Source organism: Canis lupus, chromosome 2, assembly GCF_011100685.1.
Source record: "Canis lupus familiaris isolate Mischka breed German Shepherd chromosome 2, alternate assembly UU_Cfam_GSD_1.0, whole genome shotgun sequence".
Taxonomy (NCBI): domain Eukaryota; kingdom Metazoa; phylum Chordata; class Mammalia; order Carnivora; family Canidae; genus Canis; species Canis lupus.
This window is the reverse complement of record NC_049223.1, coordinates 35,463,421-35,488,905: the sequence shown is the minus strand read 5'-3', so window position 1 is coordinate 35,488,905 and position 25,485 is coordinate 35,463,421. Positions and strand designations below refer to the sequence as shown.

Sequence of the window (25,485 nt, the reverse complement as noted above, 5' to 3'; positions counted from 1 at the left end):
CGGGTATATTAATGAAAATGTGCCCATTGTGCATAAGAATGTCAAGGAAAGAAACCTAACTCTCATTGCACTTGTGCAAAAACGCCTGCTAATTCAAGCAAATTGTATTAGCTGTCATAAACAGAAAAAAATAAAGAGGCAATTTTGTTATTTGTGAGGTCTTTGAGAAAGTTCCCAGATTTTCACACTAAGAATTTGAAAGTTAAACCACATCAGACTAAGAGTTCGAGTTGGGTTAACTTTGCATTATCTATATTTTCCTATTACCATGTATAAACTGGAGTTAGGCATTTTACAGTGACAGATCTTGGAGAAATCCGTATAGTGACTGAAGGAAAGGGCTTTAGTTCATTACCTATGCCAAAAAACATGCCCAGATACTCAGTGAGCAGGCAGTGAGTGGTCTTCCTATATTGAGAGAGATATTTAATGTTATCACCTTTATATGGTAGAAGGGGAAAAAAACGCCTCATGATTGGGAAAAAAGGGTATTTCAGAGAGTCCATTAAGTGAGAAAAGCATTTTTTACCTAATGACACCTACATAGAAAAAGAAAATGCTGGGTGTTATTCTATATGTTGGAAGTTGAACACCAATAAAAAATAAATTTATAAAAAAAGAAAAAGAAAATGAAGACATTTATATCTATAATTAGAAAATTCAAAAAGAAAAATTTAAGTAAACAATGTAAGCACAGTTTGCAAAACTTTTATCAATGTGCAATTTTTCACAAAAGCTATTTGGATGAATGAGAAAGATTTCTCACATTTAATAAATACACTCATAAAATAGGCACTGCAGGCCTCAAATGTTGCCCATCCTTTAAAAACAGATCTGAGATCTCAGGACGCTTAGCTTGAAAAGACACTTAGAATGCTGGTCTACAATTCAGTCCTACCTGTCCCTTGCTGTTGGCAACCACCACACTGGGTAATTTCTTTCTTTCTTTCTTTCTTTCTTTCTTTCTTTCTTTCTTTCTTTCTTTCTTTCTTTCTTTTCTTTTTTTCTTTTTTCTTTCTTTCTTTCTCCTTCCTTCCTTCCTTTTTTTTGTTCCCAGTTATCTCAAGCTAGCAACATAGAGAGCTCTCTTTACTCTGAAATGCTATATATTTTTTTAATTTATGATAGTCACAGAGAGAGAGAGAGAGAGAGGCAGAGACACAGGCAGAGGGAGAAGCAGGCTCCATGCACCGGGAGCCCGACGTGGGACTCGATCCCGGGTCTCCAGGATCACGCCCTGGGCCAAAGGCAGGCGCTAAACCGCTGTGCCACCCAGGGATCCCTGAAATGCTATAATTTTAAGAGGAAGTAAAACTAAAATTTGAGTAATGAAGACCCTGAAGGTGAAAGTAATAGCGTAAGGTCCCAATAGTAAAGAAATTTCATAGGAAAGGAATATAGAAATTAAGAAGAAAGAGAAATATTGGGGATCCCTGGGTGGCTCAGAGGTTTAGCGCCTGCCTTCGGCCCAGGGTGTGATCCTGGAGTCCCACATCAGGCTCTCTGCATGGAGTCTGCTTCTCCCCTGCCTGTGTCTCTGCCTCTCTCTCTCATGAATAAATAAAATCTTTTTTAAAAAAAGAAAGAGAAATATTTCAGGTAGTACAGGCTTGTAATTATGGACAAATAAATCTCATACATCAGATAGAAAAACCCGTGTCAAAGATTTAGTTAAGCTAGATTAAGATAATTGAGGCAGAAAACTCCTAAATTGAACCCACAAGACAAAATACGAAATAGACTTCTACTGCAGTTGGGTGATTTGCTAACAAACATTGACAACCAAAGTAAAAATAAGTAAATTAAAGCTCACCTTTAAAATAATATCTGATGTAAATGGTAAACCTTCATGATTTGTATTTGGTACCCAAGAGGCATCTTCACAGAGGAGATCCTGAGAGGGAGTCACTTCCGGGGTGACATTAAGAAAATTAAACTCTGTCTTAGCTGATTGTGAGGCAATGCACAGATTGTAGGAATAAGGCAAAGTCCCTTCGCTACAGTTGGGAGGAACCACAGGTCCGGACTTGACACACAGACCAGGCCGAAGGCAGCCCCAGGTGGTGGGGCTGGAGGAGCGTCCCAGGCGCAGGGCAACCGCCAGAATCACCGCGAGGAGGAAGAGCACGGAGATCAAGGCCAAAGCCACCACCAGGTAGAACTGCAGCTCAGCCTGGGGATCAGCGGGCGCCTGGCGCTCGCTGACGTCTGGCAGCGCCTCCTGCAAGCTGTCAGCGAAAACCAGGAGCAGCGTGGCTGTGGCCGAGAGGGGCGGCTGTCCCCCGTCCCGCACAGCGACCAGCAGGCGCTGGCGGGCCGCGTCCCTGTCGCCCAAAGCACGCGCCGTGCGCACCTCGCCCGTGCGCAGCCCCAGGCTGAAGAGTCCCGGCTCGCTGGCCTGCAGCACGTGGTATGACAGCCAGGCATTGTGTCCCGAGTCGGCGTCCACCGCCACCACCTTGGTGACCAGGTAGCCGGGCTGCGCGGCGCGCGGCACCGTGTCGAAGAGCGCCGAGCCGTCGGGCCCCAGCGCCGGGTACAGCACCCGCGGCGCGTTGTCGTTGCGGTCGCCCACCAACACGCGCAGGCTCACGTTGGCGCTGAGCGCGGGCGAGCCCTGGTCGCGGGCCTGCAGGGTCAGCTCGAAGGCGCGCAGCTGCTCGTGGTCGAAGGCGCGCTGCGCGAACACCACGCCGCTCTGCGCGCTCACCGACACGTAGGACGCCAGCGCCCGTGGCTCCAGGTCGCTGGCCACGATGGAGTAGGAGACGCGGCCGTTGGGCCCCAGGTCGGGGTCGGAGGCGCTGACTTGGGCGATGGAGGCTCCAGGAGGGTTGTTTTCGGCCACGTGGACCACGTAGGAGGCCTGCTGGAAAACTGGCGTGTTGTCGTTGACATCCGCAATGTGCAGAGTGATGCTTATACTAGAAGAGAGGGGCGGCTTTCCCCTGTCGGTGGCCATTACACTGATGTTGTATTCCGGAATCTCCTCCCGGTCCAGGGGACCATCTGTCACTAGCTTGTAATAGTTCTTTGAGTAAGAATTCAGTATAAAGTCGGCCTTTCCCAAGATGCTGCAGTAAACTTCTCCATTTTCTCCAGAGTCTCTATCCCTTGTTTTTATCAAGGCGACCACAGTTCCTGGTGGCGAATCTTCTGGTAGAGGAGTAAATATTGAAGTCATCATCACTTCAGGTGCACAATCATTTTCATCGAGAATTTCAACTTGGATACTGCAGTGGGCTGCTAGATCTCCAGGATCTTTTGCTTCTACACTGAGAGTGTAACTATTAGCAGTTTCAAAATCAAAATAATCCTTTGTTGTGATTTCTCCTGTTGTTTTATCTAAGTTAAAAAACTGTTCCACTAGTTCATCCACATTATGAAAGGAGTAGGTGATCTCTGCGTTGACACCCTCATCCTGGTCAGTGGCTGTTACCCGAAGCACAGAGAAGCCCCGGGGCACACCTTCCTGCAGGCTGACCTTGTAGATGTCTTGGATGAACACTGGAGGGTTATCATTAGCATCGGTCACTTGAATTTGGATCTGGGTGGTGCCGCTCTGGGGTGGGTCCCCACCGTCCACAGCTGTTAGAACCAATTGATGGAAACTCTGTTTTTCTCTGTCTAGAAAATGTTTCAGAATCAACTCAGGATATTTATGTCCATTTGGAGTCTGTTTCTCTGAGAGATCAAAGTGCTCATTGTCATTAAGATGGTATCTTTGCAGTGAGTTAGGACCAGCATCTGAATCCAGGGCCGGGTCTAGTGGAAATGTTTTACCTGGCTTGGTGGATTCTCCAATTTTTAAATCAATCTTATTATGTTTGAATACTGGGGTGTTGTCATTTATATCCTGCACTAGTACTGCTACGTGAAAGATATTTAGTGGGTTTTCAGCGACAGTATCGAAATCCAGAATACACAGAGACTTCTTTCCGCATATCTGCTCTCGATCTATTCTGTCACTCACAAGTAAGTCCCCACTTTCAGGATTTACAGTGAAATATTCTTTCTCCGCGCTAACACGCAGTTTCCGGGCTGGCAAGTCCCGGACACTGAGCCCCAGATCCTTGGCGAGGTTTCCTACCACCGAGTTTTTGGCCAGCTCTTCAGGAATTGAATAGCGGATCTGATCCGGGAGAGCCCCGCAGAACAAAGACATCAGGAAGGGCAACAATACCTGCCGCCACCGCGCTGGGCTGCTCCACTCTGCTCTCGGCCTCATCCTCTTTCTCCACCGTGGCTCTGCTTTTTGGTCAAGAGGAGAAATAAGCCCTCTGTGGATGGCAAAATGCCGGGTAGGGTCTCTCTTTCTGCTTTTGTTTTCCGTATCTGAATCTTTACTGGTCTCCTCTATATGGCTGGTTTGAGCAGGAAGTTACCCTCTAAGAGGCTCCCAAATGCATCTTCTCTCACTTTTTTGACCTACACCGACACCCAGAGGTCTTCTCGTGGAAGTGCACCAATTTCTTGTAAATGTTTTGCGAAATACATTTTTTTTAATTTACTGAGAGTATTTATTAATTTTTAAAATGGTATATATCCATATAGTTCCAAATTGAAAAGGTATATGCAGAACATTTTCTCCTCTGCTTTCATGAACTCATTTGTTCCAGGAGAAATAAGTGTTACTTTTTTTTGTGTACCATTCCAGAGAGATGTTTTGTATAGTGCAGATTTTTATAAATGTTCTCCCCCCTTTAATACATAAATGTAAGTATACAATATAACATATTCTGCATTTTCACTCATTATATCATGAAATTATTTCGTATCAGTACATAAAGGGCTTTCTCATTTATTTCTTCCATCATATGGTTGCACAATAATTTACTTAACCAGAAATACTATTTTCTAAAATAAATCAAGTGGCTACTCAAATAAAAATACATTTTCTGTGTGATATTAGTGTAACAATTATCTACTGTTCTCCTAGACATTTAAAATATGTATCACTCTGATTCTGGAATATATTCCTAATGCCAGCATCCAAATATGCTTGATGCAGTTTCAGGCCAATTGATATTTCCAAATTTTATTTTAAAGCTTCAGTATTTTATCTTATTTTTTTTCTTTTTTTCTTTTTTTTATTTTATTTTTTTCAGTATTTTATTTATTTTTAAAAAGACTTCATTTATTTATTTATTTGAGAGAGAGAGAGAGAGAGAGAGACAGAACAGCAGGAGGAGTGGCAGGCAGAGGAAGAGGGTGAAGTTGACTCCCTGCTAAGCAGGGAGCCCAATTCTGGACTTGATCCCAGGACTCTGGGATCATGATCTGAGCCAAAGGCAGATGCTTAACCTATTGAGCCACGCAGGTGCCCCGGCTTCAGTATTTTAATCTCTCCTCAGAATCTCAATATTTCCTCTCTCTCCTTTCCCCCTGTCAGCTAATTGTATCACATGACATTCTATTTTTCCATGTATCTCACAGTTTCCCACAAAGACAAAAAGCATTTAGAAACTAAAATGCTCCTTCTTAAGTTGAATTGAAGCATAGTCCACAATCTATTACTACAATTCCTGGCTATCTAAAGAGCACTAATTTGTGTAGCCCTAGACATTCACAAATTCTTAGTTAACTCACAGAACTAAAGGAAGGCACAAAGAACAAAAGTGTTGTATATCCCTTGCATGCAAAATATTTTCCCCATATCAGATCATCCCAGAGCCATCTCAAAGCTAACTGAGAGCAATTTTCAGGAGCAACGATGAGGCTTACTTACTACGTAGCATAAATTGTATCAATACAGAATCCAAGTTACCCAACATTTATAAGTCACTCTCATGATGCGAAAGGAAAGGTTTTGAAACTTATATTTTCCTTAGAAATCAAGAAGGATTTCATTGTGATGCCATAATAGGAAATTTAGAAATTATTATTTAGTTAAATGATTTATTTACTTAGAGAAAGAGATAGTGACACAGATAGCAAGAGATAGCATGAACCAGGAGAAGAGGGAGAAGCAGACTCCCTGCTCAGCATGATGTGGGGCTCCATCCCAGGACCTTGGGATCATGACCAAGCTGAAGGCAGATGCTCAACCAACTGAGCCACCCAGGTACCCCAAAATTTAGAAATTACTAAAATTATTCCTTCAACCTACTTAAAGATGAATGAAATAATGGTCAATATTTTTGGTAATCAAAGAAGTATGCCAAAGGAATCACATAGTTACTGCTGGTGCCTCTCAAAAACTGCAACAACAAAATATGTGAAATACACCAATCCAATTGAGAAACTATCCCTATTAAAATTATACCTAAAAGTTAAATTTCCTCCAGTATTTATAAATTGTCACTGTTTAATTTTCAGAAAAAAGAAAATTTCAAAGTAGAAAAGAGGAAATTTAAAAAGTCAAGCTAGAATCAATAACAGCATCATACGACAGAATAATATGATTTTATACAATTGCCTTTCATTTCAGTTCTTTTTTTTTAAGTCATCATCTAGAGCATCTCAATGACTCAGTCCATTAAGCCGCCTACTCTTGATTTCAGCTCTGGTCCTGATCTCAGGATTGTGAGTTCGAGCCCTGTGTTGGGCTTCACCATGGGTGTGGAACCTAGTTAGAAAAATAAAAAATAGGGCAGCCTGGGTGGTTCAGTGGTTTAGTGCCTGCCTTCAGCCCAGGGCATGATCCTGGAGACCTGGGATCAAGTCCCACATCAGGCTCCCTGTATGGAGCCAACTTCTCCCTCTGCCTGTTTCTCTGCTTCTCTCTCTCTGTCTCTCATGAATAAATAAATAAAATCTTTAAAATTAAAAAAAGAAAAAAAAGAAGTAATCTCTACCCCAACACGAGGCCCGAACTCATGACTCTAAGATCGAGAGTTGCATACTCTACCCACTGAGCAGCCAAATGCTCCACATTTCACAGTTCTAATCTATCCTTTCACTAATATCTAAATGAAAATGACACTTAAAGGAGGGAGATGCTTAGAGGTATAAAATTAAGAAATTGCTGCTGAGACTAAAACTGAATGAAGACTACAAATGAAATAAATAACTTTTATGAGTAGTAACTGATATTATTTTTGAGGTATCACTTGCCCCTCCCCTTTAAAGTAATAGAAGACTAAAAGACAAATGTCTTTATATATTACCTATCTTATTCAATTGGAGACATTTATATTGCTCTCTGCCTATGTTTTGATGTGGCAAGATTGACTCACCTGATGAAGACTAGCGTCTCCTTTCGTTTCGGATATATCCTGAGTTATCAGAAGAGGCTCGCTTTTCCCACAGCTGTCCTGGCTGAGGAGCGTGTCCGCATAGTTGGGCTGCGGGAAGATCACGTGACTCTCCCGCGAGCCCGCGGTCAGGGACACCTCGTGAGAATAGGTCTGCAGGAACGCCCGCACCCCGTCCATGCCCACAAACTGCGAGGCCGAGGCCGGCACGCCCAGCAGCCCTCCTCCTGCAGCCTGGAGCAGACGCGACGCGTGCCAGCGCCTCAGCCTGAGCGCCAGCAGCACGATGACAAAGGCGAGGAAGACGCAGGAGACTGCGGCCACGGCCACCACCAGGTACAGTGTGAGGTCAGAGTCGTCTGGGTTGTCAGGAGACTCGAGGCTGCTTAGGTCGGCCAGGATGTCTGGGATGCTGTTGGCCAGGGCCACAGTGAGCGTGACGGTGGCCGAGAGAGGGGGCTGGCCGTGGTCCTGCACCGCCACCACCAGGCTCTGCTTGAGCACATCTCTGTCCAGCAGGGCCCGAGCTGTGTGCACCTCTCCTGTGTGCAGCCCCACCTGGAAGAGCCCAGGCTCGCTGGCCTTGAGCAGGTGGTAGGACAGCCAGGCATTCTGGCCAGAGTCTCTGTCCACTGCCACCACCTTGGTGACCAGGTAGCCAGACTCTGCATATCGAGGAGCCAGCTCCACACCTGTGGAACCATCAGTGGGGAGGGTGGGGTACAGGATTTCGGGGGCATTGTCATTTTGGTCCAGAATGAAAATACTCAAAGACACATTGCTGCTGAGTGGAGGTTCCCCGCTGTCGCTGGCTGTCACTAACAGTTGCAGGTCTCTAATCTGCTCATAGTCGAAGGAGTGCAGTGCATACAGGACACCAGTATCAGAGTTGATGGAAACATAGGAGGAGAGAGGCATCCCATGGAGTGTGTCCTCAGCCAAGGAGTAAGTGACTCTGGCATTCTCCATGCTGTCAGGGTCCTGGGCAGACATGGATAAAATGGAGGCTCCTTTGGGGTTGTTTTCAGGAATGTAGGCAGAGTAGGAAGCGTGAGGGAAAGCAGGTGGGTTGTCATTGATGTCTGCCACCTGCAGTGATATGTGAGTTTCTGTGGACAGTGGTGGAATTCCATGATCAGTGGCAGTTACTGTGATGTTGTATTCTGAGACCTCTTCCCTATCCAGTGTTTTGCGTGTCAACAACCGATGATAATTTCCATAGGTCTTTTCAAGTGTGAATGGCAGATTATCCAGAATAGAACATGTGACAAGGCCATTCTCTCCTGAATCACTGTCATGTACATTGAAAAGCGCAATTACTGTACCTGGGGAAGAAGTTTCTTGGATAGAGCTGGTGAGAGATGTAACAGTGACTTCTGGAGCATTGTCATTTACATCCAGAACTGTCACCAGTACCTTACTTCTGGCTCGGAGACCAGGTCCATCATGGGCTTCTACATCTATATCATGAAATCCAGAGTTTTCATAATCTAGATCCCCCAATATTGTTATGTCCCCAGTCAAAGAATTCAATTGGAATAGTTGGGACATTTTATCTCTCACTTTGCGGAAAGAATAGGTTACTTCTCCGTTGGCTCCTTCATCTGGATCAGTGGCTTTTACAGTGAGTAGCCGGTAGCCCACTGGCACGTTCTCTAGAACATTCACATGGTACTCTGGCTGAGTGAATACAGGAGCATTGTCGTTGGTATCCACAAGTGTTACATGAATCTTGACAGTGCCAGAGTGAGCCAAGTCACCTCCGTCAAAGGCAGTGAGAAGGAGGTGGTGAACTGCCTCTTCTTCTCGGTCTAGGGCAAGCTCCAGCACCAGCTCAGGGGACTTAATGCCATCTGCTCCACTTGGCACGTCTAGGGAGAAGTGAACATTCGAGCTGAGCTGGTAACCCTGCAAGGAGTTTACTCCTACATCTGGATCAAAAGCTTCAGGAAGAGGAAATCTTGTCCCAGGATTTTCATTTTCAGCAACTTTTATTTCCCTTTGCTCTATCCCAAAGGTGGGCGCATTATCATTAACATCGATAATTTCCACTTCTATTCCAAAAATCTTCACTTTGTCTTCCAGAAGAATCTCCAGGCTTACTACACACTTTGGAGATCTGTCACAGAGCTCCTCCCGGTCTATCCTACCCGCCGTGACCAAGCTGCCGCTTCGCAGGTTCAGAGCAAAGAGCTGCGTCCTACCTCTGGAAACAATGCGGACTCCACGCTCCTCCAGCTCCCGGGGCTCCAGTCCCAGGTCCTTGGCGATATTGCCCACATAAGAGCCTTTCTCCAGCTCCTCAGGCACAGAGTAGCGGATCTGTTCGGCCTGGATTTTCCACAGGGCCCCCAGGAGAACGCAAATCCCGACCAGCCGGCTGCAGTCTGGGTGATAAGGAGGAGCCGCCATTACCGCCCCGCTGCGGAATAGCTTGCACTTGGGTGTTTCCTCAGTGGAGACCAGAGGAGCCCCAGGATCTTCGGGGTCCAAGATTATGTGCTTTCACCGTTGGATGTTGGAATTCTGGGGTCCAGTCTTAAGCTTCCTAAAGCCACAGGGCTAATACTTTGTGATGCAGAAATCTTCTGGTTCGGATTAAATTCCTGGTTACGTTTCCCCTGATTGGTGAACAGCGACACTCAGAGTCCTAACCTGTTACTGCAATATATTTTTGGTAAAGAAAAGCACTACCTGTTTATATCATTTCTTTTTCATAACCTATTTTTCCTAAAAGAATAAAATTCAAGCTCCTGTTTTTATTTGCAATGAAAATCCAAGCATGATCCAAAGCTTACTGTACAATAAACCTTCCAAAGTAATTTATTTTCAAAGAAAAATTATTTTTTCTAAGAATTTTTATCTTTTAAACTTTTCCATTATTTATTTTCACAGTCCATTTTTGGTGCAGTGCACTGTGTAAGGGACACATTTATCCTTTCCAGAAACAAGGATGAACTTGAAGAATGAAAGCATAGGTAGGTGAAAAAACAGTGTCAGTTCAGAGAAGTTGGAGGTTTAGTCCTTCCTTATAGAAATAAGTTCCCTCACATGAGTTGACCCTTTAGAATCTGGCGCAACTTTTGAATTCCCTTTTAAGAAAACATCTACTGTTCAAGAGCTATCCTTAACCCCGTGCAAATGGGCTTGGCAAATATGATAGTAGGTCTGGGAAGTTAATTTGTTCATTAATTTTGTATTAGAAGATTTTAGGTCACAGGCTATGTTTGTGACCATCATGTTCACAGTGTGCACTAAAACTTTAGAACAGCACCTTCCATAGAGTAGACACTCAAACACAAAGTTTTTCCAATGTTTAATGAGTGTATCACTAATATAACTGCAAAGCCTAAAATAATAAGTAACTGATATTAAAATAAATAATGACAGGAAAGTTAAATGGAAACTTTGTAAAAAAACAGACATTTTCAGTATCTTTTTTCACATAAAGACACATCCAGAAGGTATTATTATTTTACTATCATTTATAAGTTTATTGTAGATCTGATTTTAGAAATAACTACAAAAAAGGAAAATTTTTAGTAGTTGTATATATGTTATTACTGAATGTTTCAGTTTTCTTATAAATGAATACTTTGACTAATTAACTAATTTTACAAAAAAATTTTTAAAGATTTTATTTATTTATTCATAGAGACAGAGAGAGAGGGAGAGACACAGGCAGAGGGAGAAGGAGGCATCATACAGAGAGCCTGACATGGGACACGATCCAGGGTCTCCAGGATCACGCCCTGGGCTGCAGGCAGCGCTAAACCGCTGCGCCACCGGGGCTGCCCCTAATTTTACAAAATTTGATATAAAGCACCAAATAGCCAATTCTTTAGATTATTCCTCACATACTAATTAGCTTCTAGAAGTTATTCATAAATTTTAATCAGACAAGAAAGTCCATTATTTATTCAGAGTAATAAAATCATCAAGACTTTGGGGAGCAAATTAAAGGTAATTTTCACATTCCTCAAAGGACTCACAAATTGCTGGGGATTAGGAGGTAAAATGCGATGTTTTGAAAAACAGACTCAAAAAAAAAAAAAAAGAAAAACTTAGACTCACTTCTCAGAAACCTATACTTAAAAAAAGAAATATGAGAGAGGCTTTATATACAAAAAGTTTCAGGGTGAGCCCTGGGTGGCTCAGCGGTTTTGTGCCTGCCTTTGGCCCAGGGCGCGATCCTGGAGTCTGGGGATCGAGTCCCGCTTTGGGCTCCCTGCATGGAGCCTGCTTCTCCCTCTGCCTGTGTCTCTGCCTCTCTCTCTCTCTCTCTCTCTCTCTCTCTCTCTCTTTCTGTGTGTCTATCAAGAATAAGTAAATAAGTCTTTAAAAAAAAGTTTCATTACATTCCTTATCATAACTGACAAAGTATAAAGAGTATAAAAATAAATTACTGAAGAATGGTTAAGATTTTTTTTAAAGATTTTATTTTTAAGTAATCTCTACACTCAGTGTGTGGCTGGAACCCACAACACAGATATCAAGACTCACATGTTCTACTGACTGAACCAGCCAGGTGACTGGAAATTTATTTTTGAATGAGATTATGGAGTGTTAATAAAATTGATCCAAAATTAGCGATCAAATTGGTCTTTACTACATGTGATAAGGCAAAGAAGTGCTAAGAGGCATAATTATGAAGGCTCTACTAAAAATACACATTGCAGCAAAAGATGAAAAACTATAATATATTTGATGAAGATGAACATAAACTAACTTAAGTAGAACTGTAACTACATTTATAAAGAATAAAGCTTGAGTGCTCACTTTGGCAAACCATATACTAAGAATAAAGCTTTAAAAAAGGTATCACACATCAACTAAGAAAGGCAGTGTTATTATTAAAAGTAGCATCCAAGAACAAGCTCTCTTTAGCAATAATTTCTGATCATACAAAATTGTTAACAGTACAGATTGAGAAGTATTAATTAGGCAATTGCCAAGACTACTGAACAATCAAGGAACCAAACTCCACCCGTCCCATACACCTCTTCTACTAGAATTATCACTAGAAAAATGAACAATAGTAAAAAATAATTATGCACTACAGGAGAATAAAAGTAGGTTTGCAGAAACTCACGTGAGAGGCAAAAGCTGATTCATAAACGAGTTGGGGGTCTTCATTGTTGACACATCCATCCATAGAAGGATCATCACAAAGGAGATCCCGAGGAGGAACCATTTCTGGTTTCAGGTTGGGAAAATTAAACTCTGTCTTAGCTGATTGTGAGGCAATGCACAGATTGTAGGAATAAGGCAAAGTCCCTTCGCTACAGTTGGGAGGAACCACAGGTCCGGACTTGACACACAGACCAGGCCGAAGGCAGCCCCAGGTGGTGGGGCTGGAGGAGCGTCCCAGGCGCAGGGCAACCGCCAGAATCACCGCGAGGAGGAAGAGCACGGAGATCAAGGCCAAAGCCACCACCAGGTAGAACTGCAGCTCAGCCTGGGGATCAGCGGGCGCCTGGCGCTCGCTGACGTCTGGCAGCGCCTCCTGCAAGCTGTCAGCGAAAACCAGGAGCAGCGTGGCTGTGGCCGAGAGGGGCGGCTGTCCCCCATCCCGCACAGCGACCAGCAGGCGCTGGCGGGCCGCGTCCCTGTCGCCCAAAGCACGCGCCGTGCGCACCTCGCCCGTGCGCAGCCCCAGGCTGAAGAGTCCCGGCTCGCTGGCCTGCAGCACGTGGTATGACAGCCAGGCATTGTGTCCCGAGTCGGCGTCCACCGCCACCACCTTGGTGACCAGGTAGCCGGGCTGCGCGGCGCGCGGCACCGTGTCGAAGAGCGCCGAGCCGTCGGGCCCCAGCGCCGGGTACAGCACCCGCGGCGCGTTGTCGTTGCGGTCGCCCACCAACACGCGCAGGCTCACGTTGGCGCTGAGCGCGGGCGAGCCCTGGTCGCGGGCCTGCAGGGTCAGCTCGAAGGCGCGCAGCTGCTCGTGGTCGAAGGCGCGCTGCGCGAACACCACGCCGCTCTGCGCGCTCACCGACACGTAGGACGCCAGCGCCCGTGGCTCCAGGTCGCTGGCCACGATGGAGTAGGAGACGCGGCCGTTGGGTCCCAGGTCGGGGTCGGAGGCGCTGACTTGGGCGATGGAGGCTCCAGGAGGGTTGTTTTCGGCCACGTGGACCACGTAGGAGGCCTGCTGGAAAACTGGTGCGTTGTCGTTGACATCCGTGATGTGTAGGAAGACGCTTTTACTGGAGGATAGGGATGGCTTGCCCTTGTCTGTGGCTGTAATGGTGACATTGTACTCTGCCATCTGCTCCCTATCTAGGGCACTGTCAATCACCAGCTTGTAATAATTCTTGGAGGTGGATTCTAATTTGAAAGGACCTTCTTCCTGAATATAGCAGGTAACCAGACTGTTTTGCCCAGAGTCCTGGTCTCTCACTTTAAATAGGGCTATTACAGTTCCAAGATCTGAATCCTCTGGAATCTGGTTAGAAAAGGACATCAATGTAACCTCTGGAGCATTGTCATTCTCATCAACAATTTCAATCTGAACATTACAGTGAGCCGTGTGCACTCCTCCATCCTTGGCTTCTACAACCAGCATGTATCTACTTGTCTTTTCAAAGTCCAGTGTACCATTGGTTGTAATGTCACCGGTATTTGGATTGAGATTGAAGAGGAGGCTGGTACTTGTTGGGGCACTGAGGAAGGCATAGGTGATCTCTGCATTAACACCCTCGTCCTGGTCGGTAGCCATCACTTGCAGCAGAGAGGTCCCCCAGGGCACGTTTTCTTGGAGGCTAACTCTGTATGTGTCCTGGCTGAACACTGGAGCATTATCATTGGCATCGGTGACCTGAATCCGAATCTGGGTGGTGCCGCTTAGGGGAGGGTCTCCACCGTCCATGGCAGTCAGGATTAACTGGTGAGAGCTCTGCTGTTCTCTGTCCAGAGGTTTTTCCAGCAGTAATTCTGGGTATTTACTTCCATCAGGACTTTCCTTCATTGTCACAGAGAAGTGTTCATTGGGGTTGATAGTGTATATCTTCAATGAGTTACTTTCTGCATCTGCATCTTGTGCAGAATCCAAAGGGAATTTTACACCTGGTAAGGCTGACTCACAGATTTCCAAGTCAATGACTTTTGCCATGAAACGTGGTGCATTGTCATTAATATCTTGGATTTCAACAATCACATGGAAAACATTCATTGGATTTTCAGCAACCATTTCAAATTCTAGTGTACACTCCGATTTCCTCCCGCAAATTTCTTCTCGATCTATTCTACCATTCACTAACAAATCCCCACTCTCTGTACTCACACTGAAGAAATTCTCTGCACTAACCCACAGTTTTCGAGCTGGCAACTCCTGGACACTGAGCTTCAGGTCCTTGGCAAGGTTCCCCACCCGCAAGCCCTTGGCCTGCTCCTCTGGAATAGTGTACTGGATCTGCTGGGATATAGCCCCCCACAGCAAAGACAGCAGAAAGAGAAACAGTACCTGAATTTTCATCAGTTCAGTTTTTCCGGAGCTTCTTTGCATTTTTTTTTATCTCACCGGGAAGCTTCTTTTCAGGATGTCTCTGAGATGTTTAAAAAAATAAAAGACAGCACCTGGGCTTTTGTGATTTGAGGGCAGGACTTGAGTTGGTGGGTGCAGCCTCCGCCTTCTTATGTGTGCAGGACAAAGCAGGAAAACACCGCCTAAGTCTCCCACAGAATTTAGAACCTTTCTTCCCTTTGGTCAACAGCGGCGCCCGGAGGTTGTCTGGGAGAACTGCATATTGTCCAGCCATTTACCCTCCACGAGCAAGCTCTCAAATCTATGTATCTTACTTGTTGAAAACCTAAGTATTCATATTTACCCTCTATATTTGGCATGTTCTAGTTTTTATCATTTCGTAAGTATTGTTATCATTTTACATTCTTTTTTGCATTAAAAAATTCACAAGGCATACCACCTTTTTTCAGTTTAGGGGGTAAAAATATCTTCAGTGATTTCACTGTATTGGTGAACACTGGTGTGAGTAGTGCAGATGAAATAAGTTACTGGCTTTTTACCCACACTTTCGTGAACTATGATCCATACATTTTTGTAAAATCCATAACCTCCTTTATATAGTATTTTAACTCTCTCCAAAAATACTTTATCAATTCAGTAATACTTTTCAAAGATACAATCTTTGCAAAAAAGTCAAGACCCTAGACTTATTTTAATGTATTGCTCACTTTTTAAAAACAGGTAGTCTTAAAAAAATAAAATAAAATAAAAACAGGTAGTCTTCTCATTAAGTACAGCACAGCCTGATAACTTTGTTAAAGTGACAATTTAGTACACATGCTTTTATACAGCTGAATCTTGTGAATGCCATATTTATTATTTTTATGAAATCAGTGCTTTTTATTATATGAATGTATATGTAATACACCATAATGCCAATACTCAGATCCAGCTGATTTATTCCATTGATACGTATAGTGAGTTTGACTTGATCACTGGTAAATCTTGGAGAGGTGTTGAGAGTCCTTAGACACTCCATTTTGGAACTTACCTTATAATCCTTGAACTCACCTTGAATAACTAAAACAAATACTTTTATTTCAAATGCATTACCAAATTAGATACCAATATAATGATTTATTCTCCTATTTTGCAATGTTAATCCAAACTCACATTACACTCCAGTCATAACAGACTATTTTCCTATGACCTTATTTTCATTGTTTTCCCTACTTTATGAATTTATATTTTCTCTTCCTTTTGCCATTAACCTTCTCCCTTTCTATTGTAATGAATTCTTGCCTATCCTTAAGAAAATCCTTTCTATGAAAATGGAATGTCTGAGACTTTTCAGCATCTATACAAGTTGATGGAAATTGTACAGTCTTTGTACTCTCTGTACACTTTCATAACATTTGTGTAGACTTTGTTTTATACAGGATTATTAGAAAATCTCTTAGAGCAGCTGAAGTTCCTGGGGCACTACCCATTTAGCAATTTTTCTCATGAAGAAAGTGATACTAATATAAAGACTCTTCCTTAAAGAAGACATTTTGAAGATCATGTGCTTTTTCTGTGAGGTATTTGCATGTTTGAGTGAAAATATACCTTCCTCTGCTCTGCTCTCAGTTATTTGGCTCAGGCCCTGCATCTCACACTATTGAATATAATATCTCCTTCTAATGTATGGAGGGAGAGATATGTTACTTTATTTGAAACCTAATGAAATAGATTTTGGATGACTGTCTGAGGTGATTTGATGGGTGAATTTCATAAATTTCAAAATGAGCCAAAAATTTCTGGCTCAAGAAAGGACTCTATTCCATTGTTGGAGTAGCTGGTCTGGAATTGTCCTGCTGAGACTGAAACATATCTCCGGCATTTTCTTATCCTTCTCAAAGGACAAGAAATGTCACTTCAAGACTCCTAACAGTTTAGGCAATTGACCTCCCCACCTTCAGACAAAAGGCTGAAATCAGTATGAATGAGCACATACATCACGCATACCTCAGGTATACACAGTAAGAAATACAGGCCACGTAAAAACATTTGACCAAACTTTACATTTTTTTACTCAACAGTTTTTATGTCATTGAGATGAAGAATATGGCGCGGCATGGAAAGAGCAAGCATCATTTTACAGGAGTCTAAAATACCTAATATTTATATTTTTTATTTGTACCAGTGAGGATAAGCTAAATAGTTTGGAGCAACAAACCTCAAATCACAGGAAATTAAAATGAAAAAGGTCTATTTATCAAAGGTATACACATTAGTGAATGACAACCACAGAGCTCTTGCTATATTCAAGCATTCAGATAGAAGGAACAGCCACAATTTCAAAAAATAACTTAGAAATCTGGAAATTCTTACAATGCCAACAGGAGCTTCCTCCAGGAAGAGGCACATATTATTCTCATTTATTATATAATAGAACTAGTTACTTAGGCCTACTTAGTCATAACCACGTCAGGAAGATCAGCTCTACCATAAGCCCAGAAGAAGAGAGAAACAAATATTTAAACAACAAAACTGAAGACGACCACGTTGTTTTATTTTCAAAAAAAATTTGTATTAAAACCTTTATATTAGCCACGCCAGCATAATTGTTCTTTATAATATTCCAAGAAAGAAAGAAACCTACCTTAAGTAAGCTGGAGTTTCCTTTCGTTTCCGATATATCCTGAGTTATCAGAAGAGGCTCGCTTTTCCCACAGCTCTCCTGGCTGAGGAGCGTGTCCACATAGTTGGGCTGCGGGAAGATCACGTGACTCTCCCGCGAGCCCGCGGTCAGGGACACCTCGTGAGAATAGGTCTGCAGGAACGCCCGCACCCCGTCCACGCCCACAAACTGCGAGGCTGAGGCCGGCACGCCCAGCAGCCCTCCTCCTGCAGCCTGGAGCAGACGCGACGCGTGCCAGCGCCTCAGCCTGAGCGCCAGCAGCACGACGACAAAGGCGAGGAAGACGCAGGAGACTGCGGCCACGGCCACCACCAGGTACAGCGTGAGGTCTGAAGCTTGGGAGTCACGTGGGGCTTCCAGGCTGCCCAAGTCAGCCAGGACATCTGGGATGCTGTCAGCAATGGCCACAGTGAGCGTGACGGTGGCCGAGAGAGGGGGCTGGCCATGGTCCTGCACCGCCACCACCAGGCTCTGCTTGAGCGCGTCTCTGTCCAGCAGGGCCCGCGCTGTGCGCACCTCTCCCGTGTGCAGCCCCACCTGGAAGAGCCCAGGCTCGCTGGCCTTGAGCAGGTGGTAGGACAGCCAGGCGTTCTGGCCCGAGTCTCTGTCCACTGCCACCACCTTGGTGACCAGGTAGCCGGGCTCTGCGGAGCGGGGCGCCAGCTCCACGCCTGTGGAACCGTCGGTGGGGAGGGTGGGGTACAAGATTTCAGGCGCATTGTCATTTTGGTCCAGCACGAATATGCTAATTGACACATTGCTGCTGAGTGGAGGGTTCCCATTGTCACAGGCTGTCACCAATAGGTGTAGGTCTCTAACCTGCTCATAGTCAAAGGAACAGAGCGCATACAGGACACCAGTGTTGGAATTGATGGAGACATAGGTGGAGAGAGGCACTCCCTGGATAGTATCCTCCATCAGTGCGTAAGTAATGTGGGCGTTGTGGATGCTATCCGGATCCTGGGTGGTCACACAGAAGATGGAAGCTCCCCTAGGATTGTTTTCAAGAATGTAGGCAGAGTAGGTGGCCTGACTGAAGGCAGGTGGGTTGTCATTGATGTCTGCAACATGCACAATGATATGAGTGTTTGTGGACAGTGGGGGATTTCCCCCATCTGTGGCTCTGAGAGTGATGTTGTATTCAGACACCTGTTCACGATCTAAAGATCTGGCTGTCACTAATCGGTAATATTGGTCTATTGATTTTTCTAAATTAAATGGCATATTTCCCAGGACAAAAACTGTGACTTGCCCATTTTGCCCAGAATCTCGGTCATGCACATTGATAAGGGCAATTTCTCTTCCAGCAGTAGCCTCTTCTGGGACTGATCCAGTAAGAGAAGTGATTGTAACTTCTGGGGCATTGTCATTCACATCCAGAACTGTGACTAAGATCTTAGCTCTTGAAAAAAGACCGGGTCCATCTTGTGCTTCAACTTTAATTTCATAGAACATGGCATCCTCATAATCTAGACTCCTCAAAATTGATATATCTCCAGTCACTGAATTGAGATAAAAAATCTGAGCGACTTTCCCAGGCATTTTATCTAGAATATAGGACACTTGAGCATTGAATCCTTCATCAGGGTCAGTGGCATTCACTGTGAGCAGCGTGGTACCCACTGGCAAGTTCTCCTGAACACTTACTTGATATTCAGATTGAGTAAACACTGGTGGGTTGTCATTTGCATCCAGAACTATCACTCGGATGCACAAGTTGCCAGAGAGGACAGGGTTGCCACCATCAGAAGCAATGAGGACAAGCTGGTGAATTTTCTTTTGCTCACGGTCCAAAGCCCTCTCCAGCACTAGCTCTGGGTACTTGGCCCCGCCAGAGACATGCTTCACAGTCAGGGAAAAGTAGTCATTGAGGCTGAGGTGATAGTTCTGAAGGGAGTTCATGCCCACATCTGGGTCAAATGCAGTCTTAAGTGGAAATCGAGTTCCAGGAGCTGTTAGTTCACCGATTTTTATTTCCAATTCCTCTGTTAGAAAATCAGGAGCATTATCATTAATGTCTTTAATTTCTATTTGTACTTCAAAAATTTTCAATTTGTCTTCAACCAAGATATTAAATTTTACCAGACACAGTGTGATCTGAGCGCAGAGCTCCTCCCGGTCTATCCTGCCTGCTGTAATCAAGCTGCCGCTTCGCAGGTTCAGAGCAAAGAGCCGCGTCCTACCTCTAGAGACGATGCGGACTCCGTGCTCCATCAGCTGCCAGGGCTCGAGTCCCAGGTTCTTGGAGATGTTGCCCACAAAGGAGCCTTTGTCCAGCTCCTCCTGAACTGAGTAGTGGATCTGCCCAGATCCAGACTTGCACAGCATCCCCAGAAGTATGCACAGCAGGGCCAATCCTCCGCGGTGTTTGAATCTCAGGTATTTGGTCATTTCCTCTTTGGTGAATTGTTTTCTGTGAATTCGGTTCCAATTGCCCACGACGGACTCAAATCTTATTTTTTCTCAAGGAACTAAGCCTTTTATGGTCCTAATTTATGGGTCACAGAGCTGGGTGACTGACAAAGTGAGCTTTGTAGCAGCCTCGGACTTCCGGAGTCTGATCGACTGGTTCTTTGCTTTTTAGGATGGAGAAAATGGTGACTAGCTCCCCAGCTCCGTTTGCCTCCTTAAGTGGTCAACAGCGACACTCAGAGGCCTAATGGTTTACTGCACCCTCTGAGACAAACCCATGTCAGTAATTTTTAAGTTTCCTAACACCTGAAACACTCTTCATCAGAGGTAATGGTTTTGGTGTCTATTTAGCACAGTTGAACTGCTCTATGTTAAAGTGTGTAACTTCAAGTTCCTCAATAAGTCATGTTCTAACCTTAACACCACCAATATGCTTCAAACATGGTGGAACTTTGAAATGTTCAGTTTAAAAACCACAAAGAAATATCAGCCGTATTTATAGGTTATATTTATTGAAGTTTGTCCTTGATAAGCTGACATCTTAGTTTCAATATTTGTAATTTAACCCATTCTTTAAACATATAATTGGGGATTCAAGGTAAATGATATGAACAGAACCACTTCCTCCCACACACACCCAAGCTGTGAATATATAAAATCAAACAAGGAATTCCAGTGCATTGAGAAAACTAACATAATGGGAGAAGCCAAAGGTGATGGGAGGGCCTCCAACCTGGCCTTGAAGGATAGCAAAGGCTCTCCCAAGAAACAGGACAGAAGTGGATCAGGGAAAAGGCCTGGATGTGAGAAAGAACAGTATGCCAAAGTCTAGACGTGAGAGAGAAATCACAGAACTTCAGGGTACTGGAAGTAGTTCACTTTGTCTAAATCTAGAGTGAGGGTGGTTTTTAAAGACCAAAAGTGAAACTAGTAGAGATAAACATTTGTTTTATGCTCCAGAAACCCTCTCTATTTGTTTTCCTCTCCAAGCACAGAAATAGAAATATATTTGTCACTTCAAGCATGTAGTGTTATAAACTTATCCATAAAGTGTTTATTCTTGTGAAGAGATATTCTAAACACTAAAGGAATTCTGGTTTTAATTTTTCTGTTTATATTTTATTACCTACAAGTAAAGATGTTATGATTAATTATTCCACAATAAGTTCCAGTTTTATCTCTGAGAATTATGCAATAATAATAAACACAAGAAACATTGGCTTAGATCAGCTCTCCTCAAATGCCCTTAAATATAATAAAAAATCATAGCACCTTGAAAGATGATAATACCATTAAATACAAGATTCAGTATATGATTACTTCCAAATCAAAACTTAAAATGATCCCAGTTATATAGAATATTATTGTAGTCTTTGTTTTCATTATTAAAAGCATAATAAATATACTAAAAGCCAACTTGGAAAGAGGAATGAGGAAGGAAGACAGTGGTTGTGACAGGGATTGAGGTTAGGTGAGGGAACAGTTGCTGTGAGTAGGAATCTTTGAGAGGAGAAAAGTATAAGGGGGATTTTTAGAGGCAATTATTTGATATGGTCTCTGAATCCCTTGAGGATATATATTATTTTTAATGATAAAAAGGTTCCAGATGTAAGAAAATAAAAACATGTTTTTATTGTGTTTACTGTAAACATGTGTTTACTATTACACAACCCATTTACTATAGAGCAAACAATAATCATAATAATAATCATATTTGCATAATTATTTGATATGGTCTCTGAATCCCTTGAGGATATATATTATTTTTAATGATAAAAAGGTTCCAGATGTAAGAAAATAAAAACATGTTTTTATTGTGTTTACTGTAAACATGTGTTTACTATTACACAACCCATTTACTATAGAGCAAACAATAATCACTTTCTCAAGCAACAGCTACTTTAGAATAAGATTTTTAACTAAGCAGATACCATGACAAACCTTCCTAAAACACAATGAAACACATATATTTCTAAATTTCCATTTTTTAAATAGAGAAGGTCATACAAATCAAATAAAATGAAGCACCTCACTGTCAAACTGAAGGAAAAAATATTAAAATTGAGTGAGAAGAAACTAAAGAATTTCGTTATTCATAGATTAAAATGTAAAACAAAACCTTGAATTTTAAAGCACTTGAATAAACATAAAATTCAACTTTTATTTTTTTAAAATTATCTTTTTATTGTATTAAAAAAGAACCCTCTACCCTCAACGTGGGGATCAAACTCATGACTCCCAGATCGAGAGTAGCATGGTTCACCAACTGAGCCAGCCAGGAGCTCCTCAACCTTCATATTTTTAATGGAAAAAGAATTATTGACTCAGGTGTATTAGATTATTTGTCCAGAGATGTGAAAGGAAGTATGAGAAACCAGATACACCAGTTCCTAATGGAATGCTCTGTGATAACCTAAATATTCACGTGATACGAACTCCTGATTTATACTCATTATACAATGATTCTAGCCCCACTTCCCCTTACAGGATGTGAACAGTTAGAACTACTGAGAAATAATTCATCAGGACTCATTTCCTAAAAATTGATAGATTCATAAGGAAATATGTGAAACAGAAAAGATGTAAACAATGGAGGGAGCTAGGTAAATAAATACATGTTTATTTTAGCAATAACTCGTAAGTATATTGTGAAGGGAGTTTACCTGAGAAAATGTTTCTTCTCCTTTCTCTTCAAGTAAAGACTGAGGGGCGGCTGACAGAAAATCCTTTTTCCCACAGCTCTCCTGGCTGAGGAGCGTGTCCGCATAGTTGGGCTGCGGGAAGATCACGTGACTCTCCCGCGAGCCCGCGGTCAGGGACACCTCGTGAGAATAGGTCTGCAGGAACGCCCGCACCCCGTCCACGCCCACAAACTGCGAGGCCGAGGCCGGCGCGCCCAGCAGCCCTCCTCCTGCAGCCTGGAGCAGACGCGACGCGTGCCAGCGCCTCAGCCTGAGCGCCAGCAGCACGATGACAAAGGCGAGGAAGACGCAGGAGACTGCGGCCACGGCCACCACCAGGTACAGCGTGAGGTCTGAAGCTTGGGAGTCACGTGGGGCTTCCAGGCTGCCCAAGTCAGCCAGGACATCTGGGATGCTGTCAGCAATGGCCACAGTGAGCGTGACGGTGGCCGAGAGAGGGGGCTGGCCGTGGTCCTGCACCGCCACCACCAGGCTCTGCTTGAGCGCGTCTCTGTCCAGCAGGGCCCGCGCTGTGCGCACCTCTCCCGTGTGCAGCCCCACCTGGAAGAGCCCAGGCTCGCTGGCCTTGAGCAGGTGGTAGGACAGCCAGGCGTTCTGGCCAGAGTCTCTGTCCACTGCCACCACCTTGGTGACCAGGTAGCCAGGCTCTGCGGAGCGGGGCGCCAGCTCCACGCCTGTGGAACCGTCGGTGGGGAGGACGGGGTACAAGATTTCAGGCGCATTGTCATTTTGGTCCAGCACGAATATGCTAATTGACACATTGCTGCTGAGTGGAGGGTTCCCACTGTCCCACGCAGTCAACCACAGCTGCAAATCCTGGAACTGCTCGTAGTCAAAGGAGCACAGGGCATACAGGATGCCAGTGTCAGAGTTGATGGAGATGTAAGAGGACAGGGGTGCACCATGAAGAGTGTCTTCAATCAAAGAATAAGTTACATGGCCATTGTCCTCACTGTCAGGGTCATGGGCCACCACGGAAATTATGGAGGCACCCCTGGGGTTGTTTTCAGGAATGTAGGCAGAGTAGGACATGTGGGGGAAGGTGGGTGGGTTGTCATTGATGTCTGCCACCTGAAGCAAAATGTGAGCATCCGTGGACAGAGACGGTTTCCCTCCATCTTTAGCAGTCACAGTGATGTTGTAAGAGGAAAACTGTTCCCTGTCAAGGGTTCTGGTTGTAACCAGTCGGTGATAATTGTCCACTGATCCTTCTAACTTGAAAGGAAGGTTCTCTGGGAGTGAACATGTGATAAATGCATTCTGCCCAGAGTCTCTGTCATGTACATTGAAAAGTGCAATTATGGTTCCTGGAGGAGAGTCTTCAGGAATTGAGCTAGTAGCAGATGTCACGTAAAATTCTGGGGCATTGTCATTCACATCCAGAACTGTCACAATAACCTTTGTTCTGGTCAAAAGGCCCGGGCCATCCTGAGCTTCAATATCAATTTCATGGACTTTGGCATCCTCATAATCTAAACTCTTTGTGATTATTATATCTCCAGATGTCGACTCAAGCTCAAATACCTTCGAGGTTTCTCCCAGGTTTTTCTCTTGAAAATATGCCACTTGGGCATTGTATCCCTCATCTGCGTCAGTGGCAGTCACTGTGAGTATCCGGGTGCCTATGGGCATACTTTCAGGAACACTTACACGGTATTCGGGCTGTGTAAATACAGGCGCATTGTCGTTTGCATCCAGGACAGTCACACGGATGCGGGAAGTGCCAGATCGGATGGGACTGCCCCCATCCAAAGCCACAAGGATAAGGTGGTGAAAAGCCTTTTCCTCGCGGTCCAGGGAGTGCTCCAGCACCAGCTCAGGGTACTTGTTCCCATCCACTCGGCTTCGCACATCCAGGGAGAAGTGGTCATTTGGGTTCAGTTCGTACTTCTGAAGGGTGTTTTCTCCTACGTCTGCATCATGTGCACTCTTTAGGGGAATTCGGAATCCTGGCGTAGTCGTTTCACTGATTTTTAGCTCTAGTTCTTCTACTCCAAAGCGAGGGGCATTATCGTTAATATCTGTTATTTCCACTTCTACTGAATAAATACTCAATTTGTCTTCTAGGAGTATGTTAAAATTCACCAGGCACCGCACGCTCTGAGCGCAGAGCTCCTCTCGGTCTATCCTGTCTGCGGTGACCAAACTGCCACTTCTCAGATTCAGAGCAAAAAGCTGCGTCCTACCTCTGGAGATGATGCGGACTCCACGTTCTGCCAGTACCAGGGGCTCCAGCCCCAGGTCCTTGGCGATGTCGCCCACAAAGGAGTCTTTGTCAATCTCTTCTGGCACAGAATAGTGCATCTGCCAAGCTCTGGCCTCACACAAGACAGCCAAAAGAAAGCACAGCAGCATAAGCCTTCCGTGTTGTGGCAACTTTTGCAGAGCCGCCATTTCTTCTGCTGCAATATTTTCTCCCAGGCAACTTCCAGCATCCAGTGCGAGATTCCACTCTCTATTCCTCAGTGTCTGAGGAGACCAACATTCACAGAACCCAGGTCACTGTAGAGAGAAATTTAAGCTGCTGGACTGATTTTTTTTTTTTCTGTCCGGAAGCTTGGGGGCCAAATGCCCAGCCCTTTTTGTTGTGGGAACCGGATTGTTGGACTGGAGGTCTTGCAGGCTTTTACTTCTTAGGTGGTCAACAGCGACGCTCAGAGGCCTAAGTAATCTCTGCACCCTCTAAGGCAAACCCAGGTTATTTCTTGCTTGTTAGCTTTGTTATTTTCAAGTTGCTTTGAAGAATCTTAGTTTTAAGATATCTTAGAAGCAGCCCTTTCAAGTCAGGAGTCTTTTCCTCAGAATTAATAAGAATTTGTAAACAAATGTGACCTTGATAGTAGTTGTTAGGAAAGTATTATCAGTGAACACTCAAGGCATTCATCAAGGCTGCTGCTGCCCTTGCTCCAAATATTTCCAACTTATTTTATATTCAAAGGCAGTAAGTTCAACTTTGTAACATTAGCTACCTTATCTTCTAAAGTCATATAGTCTGTATTTCTGTGCTTGATGTCTTAGAATTTAACT

At 44.1% G+C, this 25,485-nt stretch overlaps 1 protein-coding gene and 1 long non-coding RNA gene across 12 annotated transcripts in view; one reads left to right on the top strand and one right to left on the bottom strand.

The window, feature by feature from the left end:
* LOC478038 (protocadherin gamma-C5) overlaps nucleotides 1-25,485 on the bottom strand; it is a 194,281-nt gene that overhangs the window by 140,504 nt on the left and 28,292 nt on the right. Inside the window, exons 1-2 of one of the 11 annotated variants that reach the window (XM_038530410.1) lie at nucleotides 22,501-24,874; nucleotides 7,179-7,256 (exon numbers count right to left, since the gene is read on the bottom strand). The exons of 3 other annotated variants lie outside the window; for them this stretch is intronic. In XM_038530410.1, coding sequence (XP_038386338.1) covers nucleotides 7,179-7,256; nucleotides 22,501-24,852 — 2,430 coding nt within the window. In that variant the 5' untranslated portion in view covers nucleotides 24,853-24,874. Of the gene's footprint in view, nucleotides 1-1,813; nucleotides 4,506-7,178; nucleotides 7,530-14,661; nucleotides 14,822-17,305; nucleotides 19,947-22,419; nucleotides 24,875-25,485 lie in introns of those variants that run through there. 7 more of the 11 variants (XM_038530405.1, XM_038530409.1, XM_038530406.1 and 4 more) reach the window with 7 other exon arrangements.
* On the top strand, nucleotides 2,683-10,018 carry LOC119870210. Its single transcript, XR_005355462.1, has 2 exons — nucleotides 2,683-4,301; nucleotides 7,169-10,018. It is a non-coding gene; the product is annotated as an uncharacterized LOC119870210 (long non-coding RNA).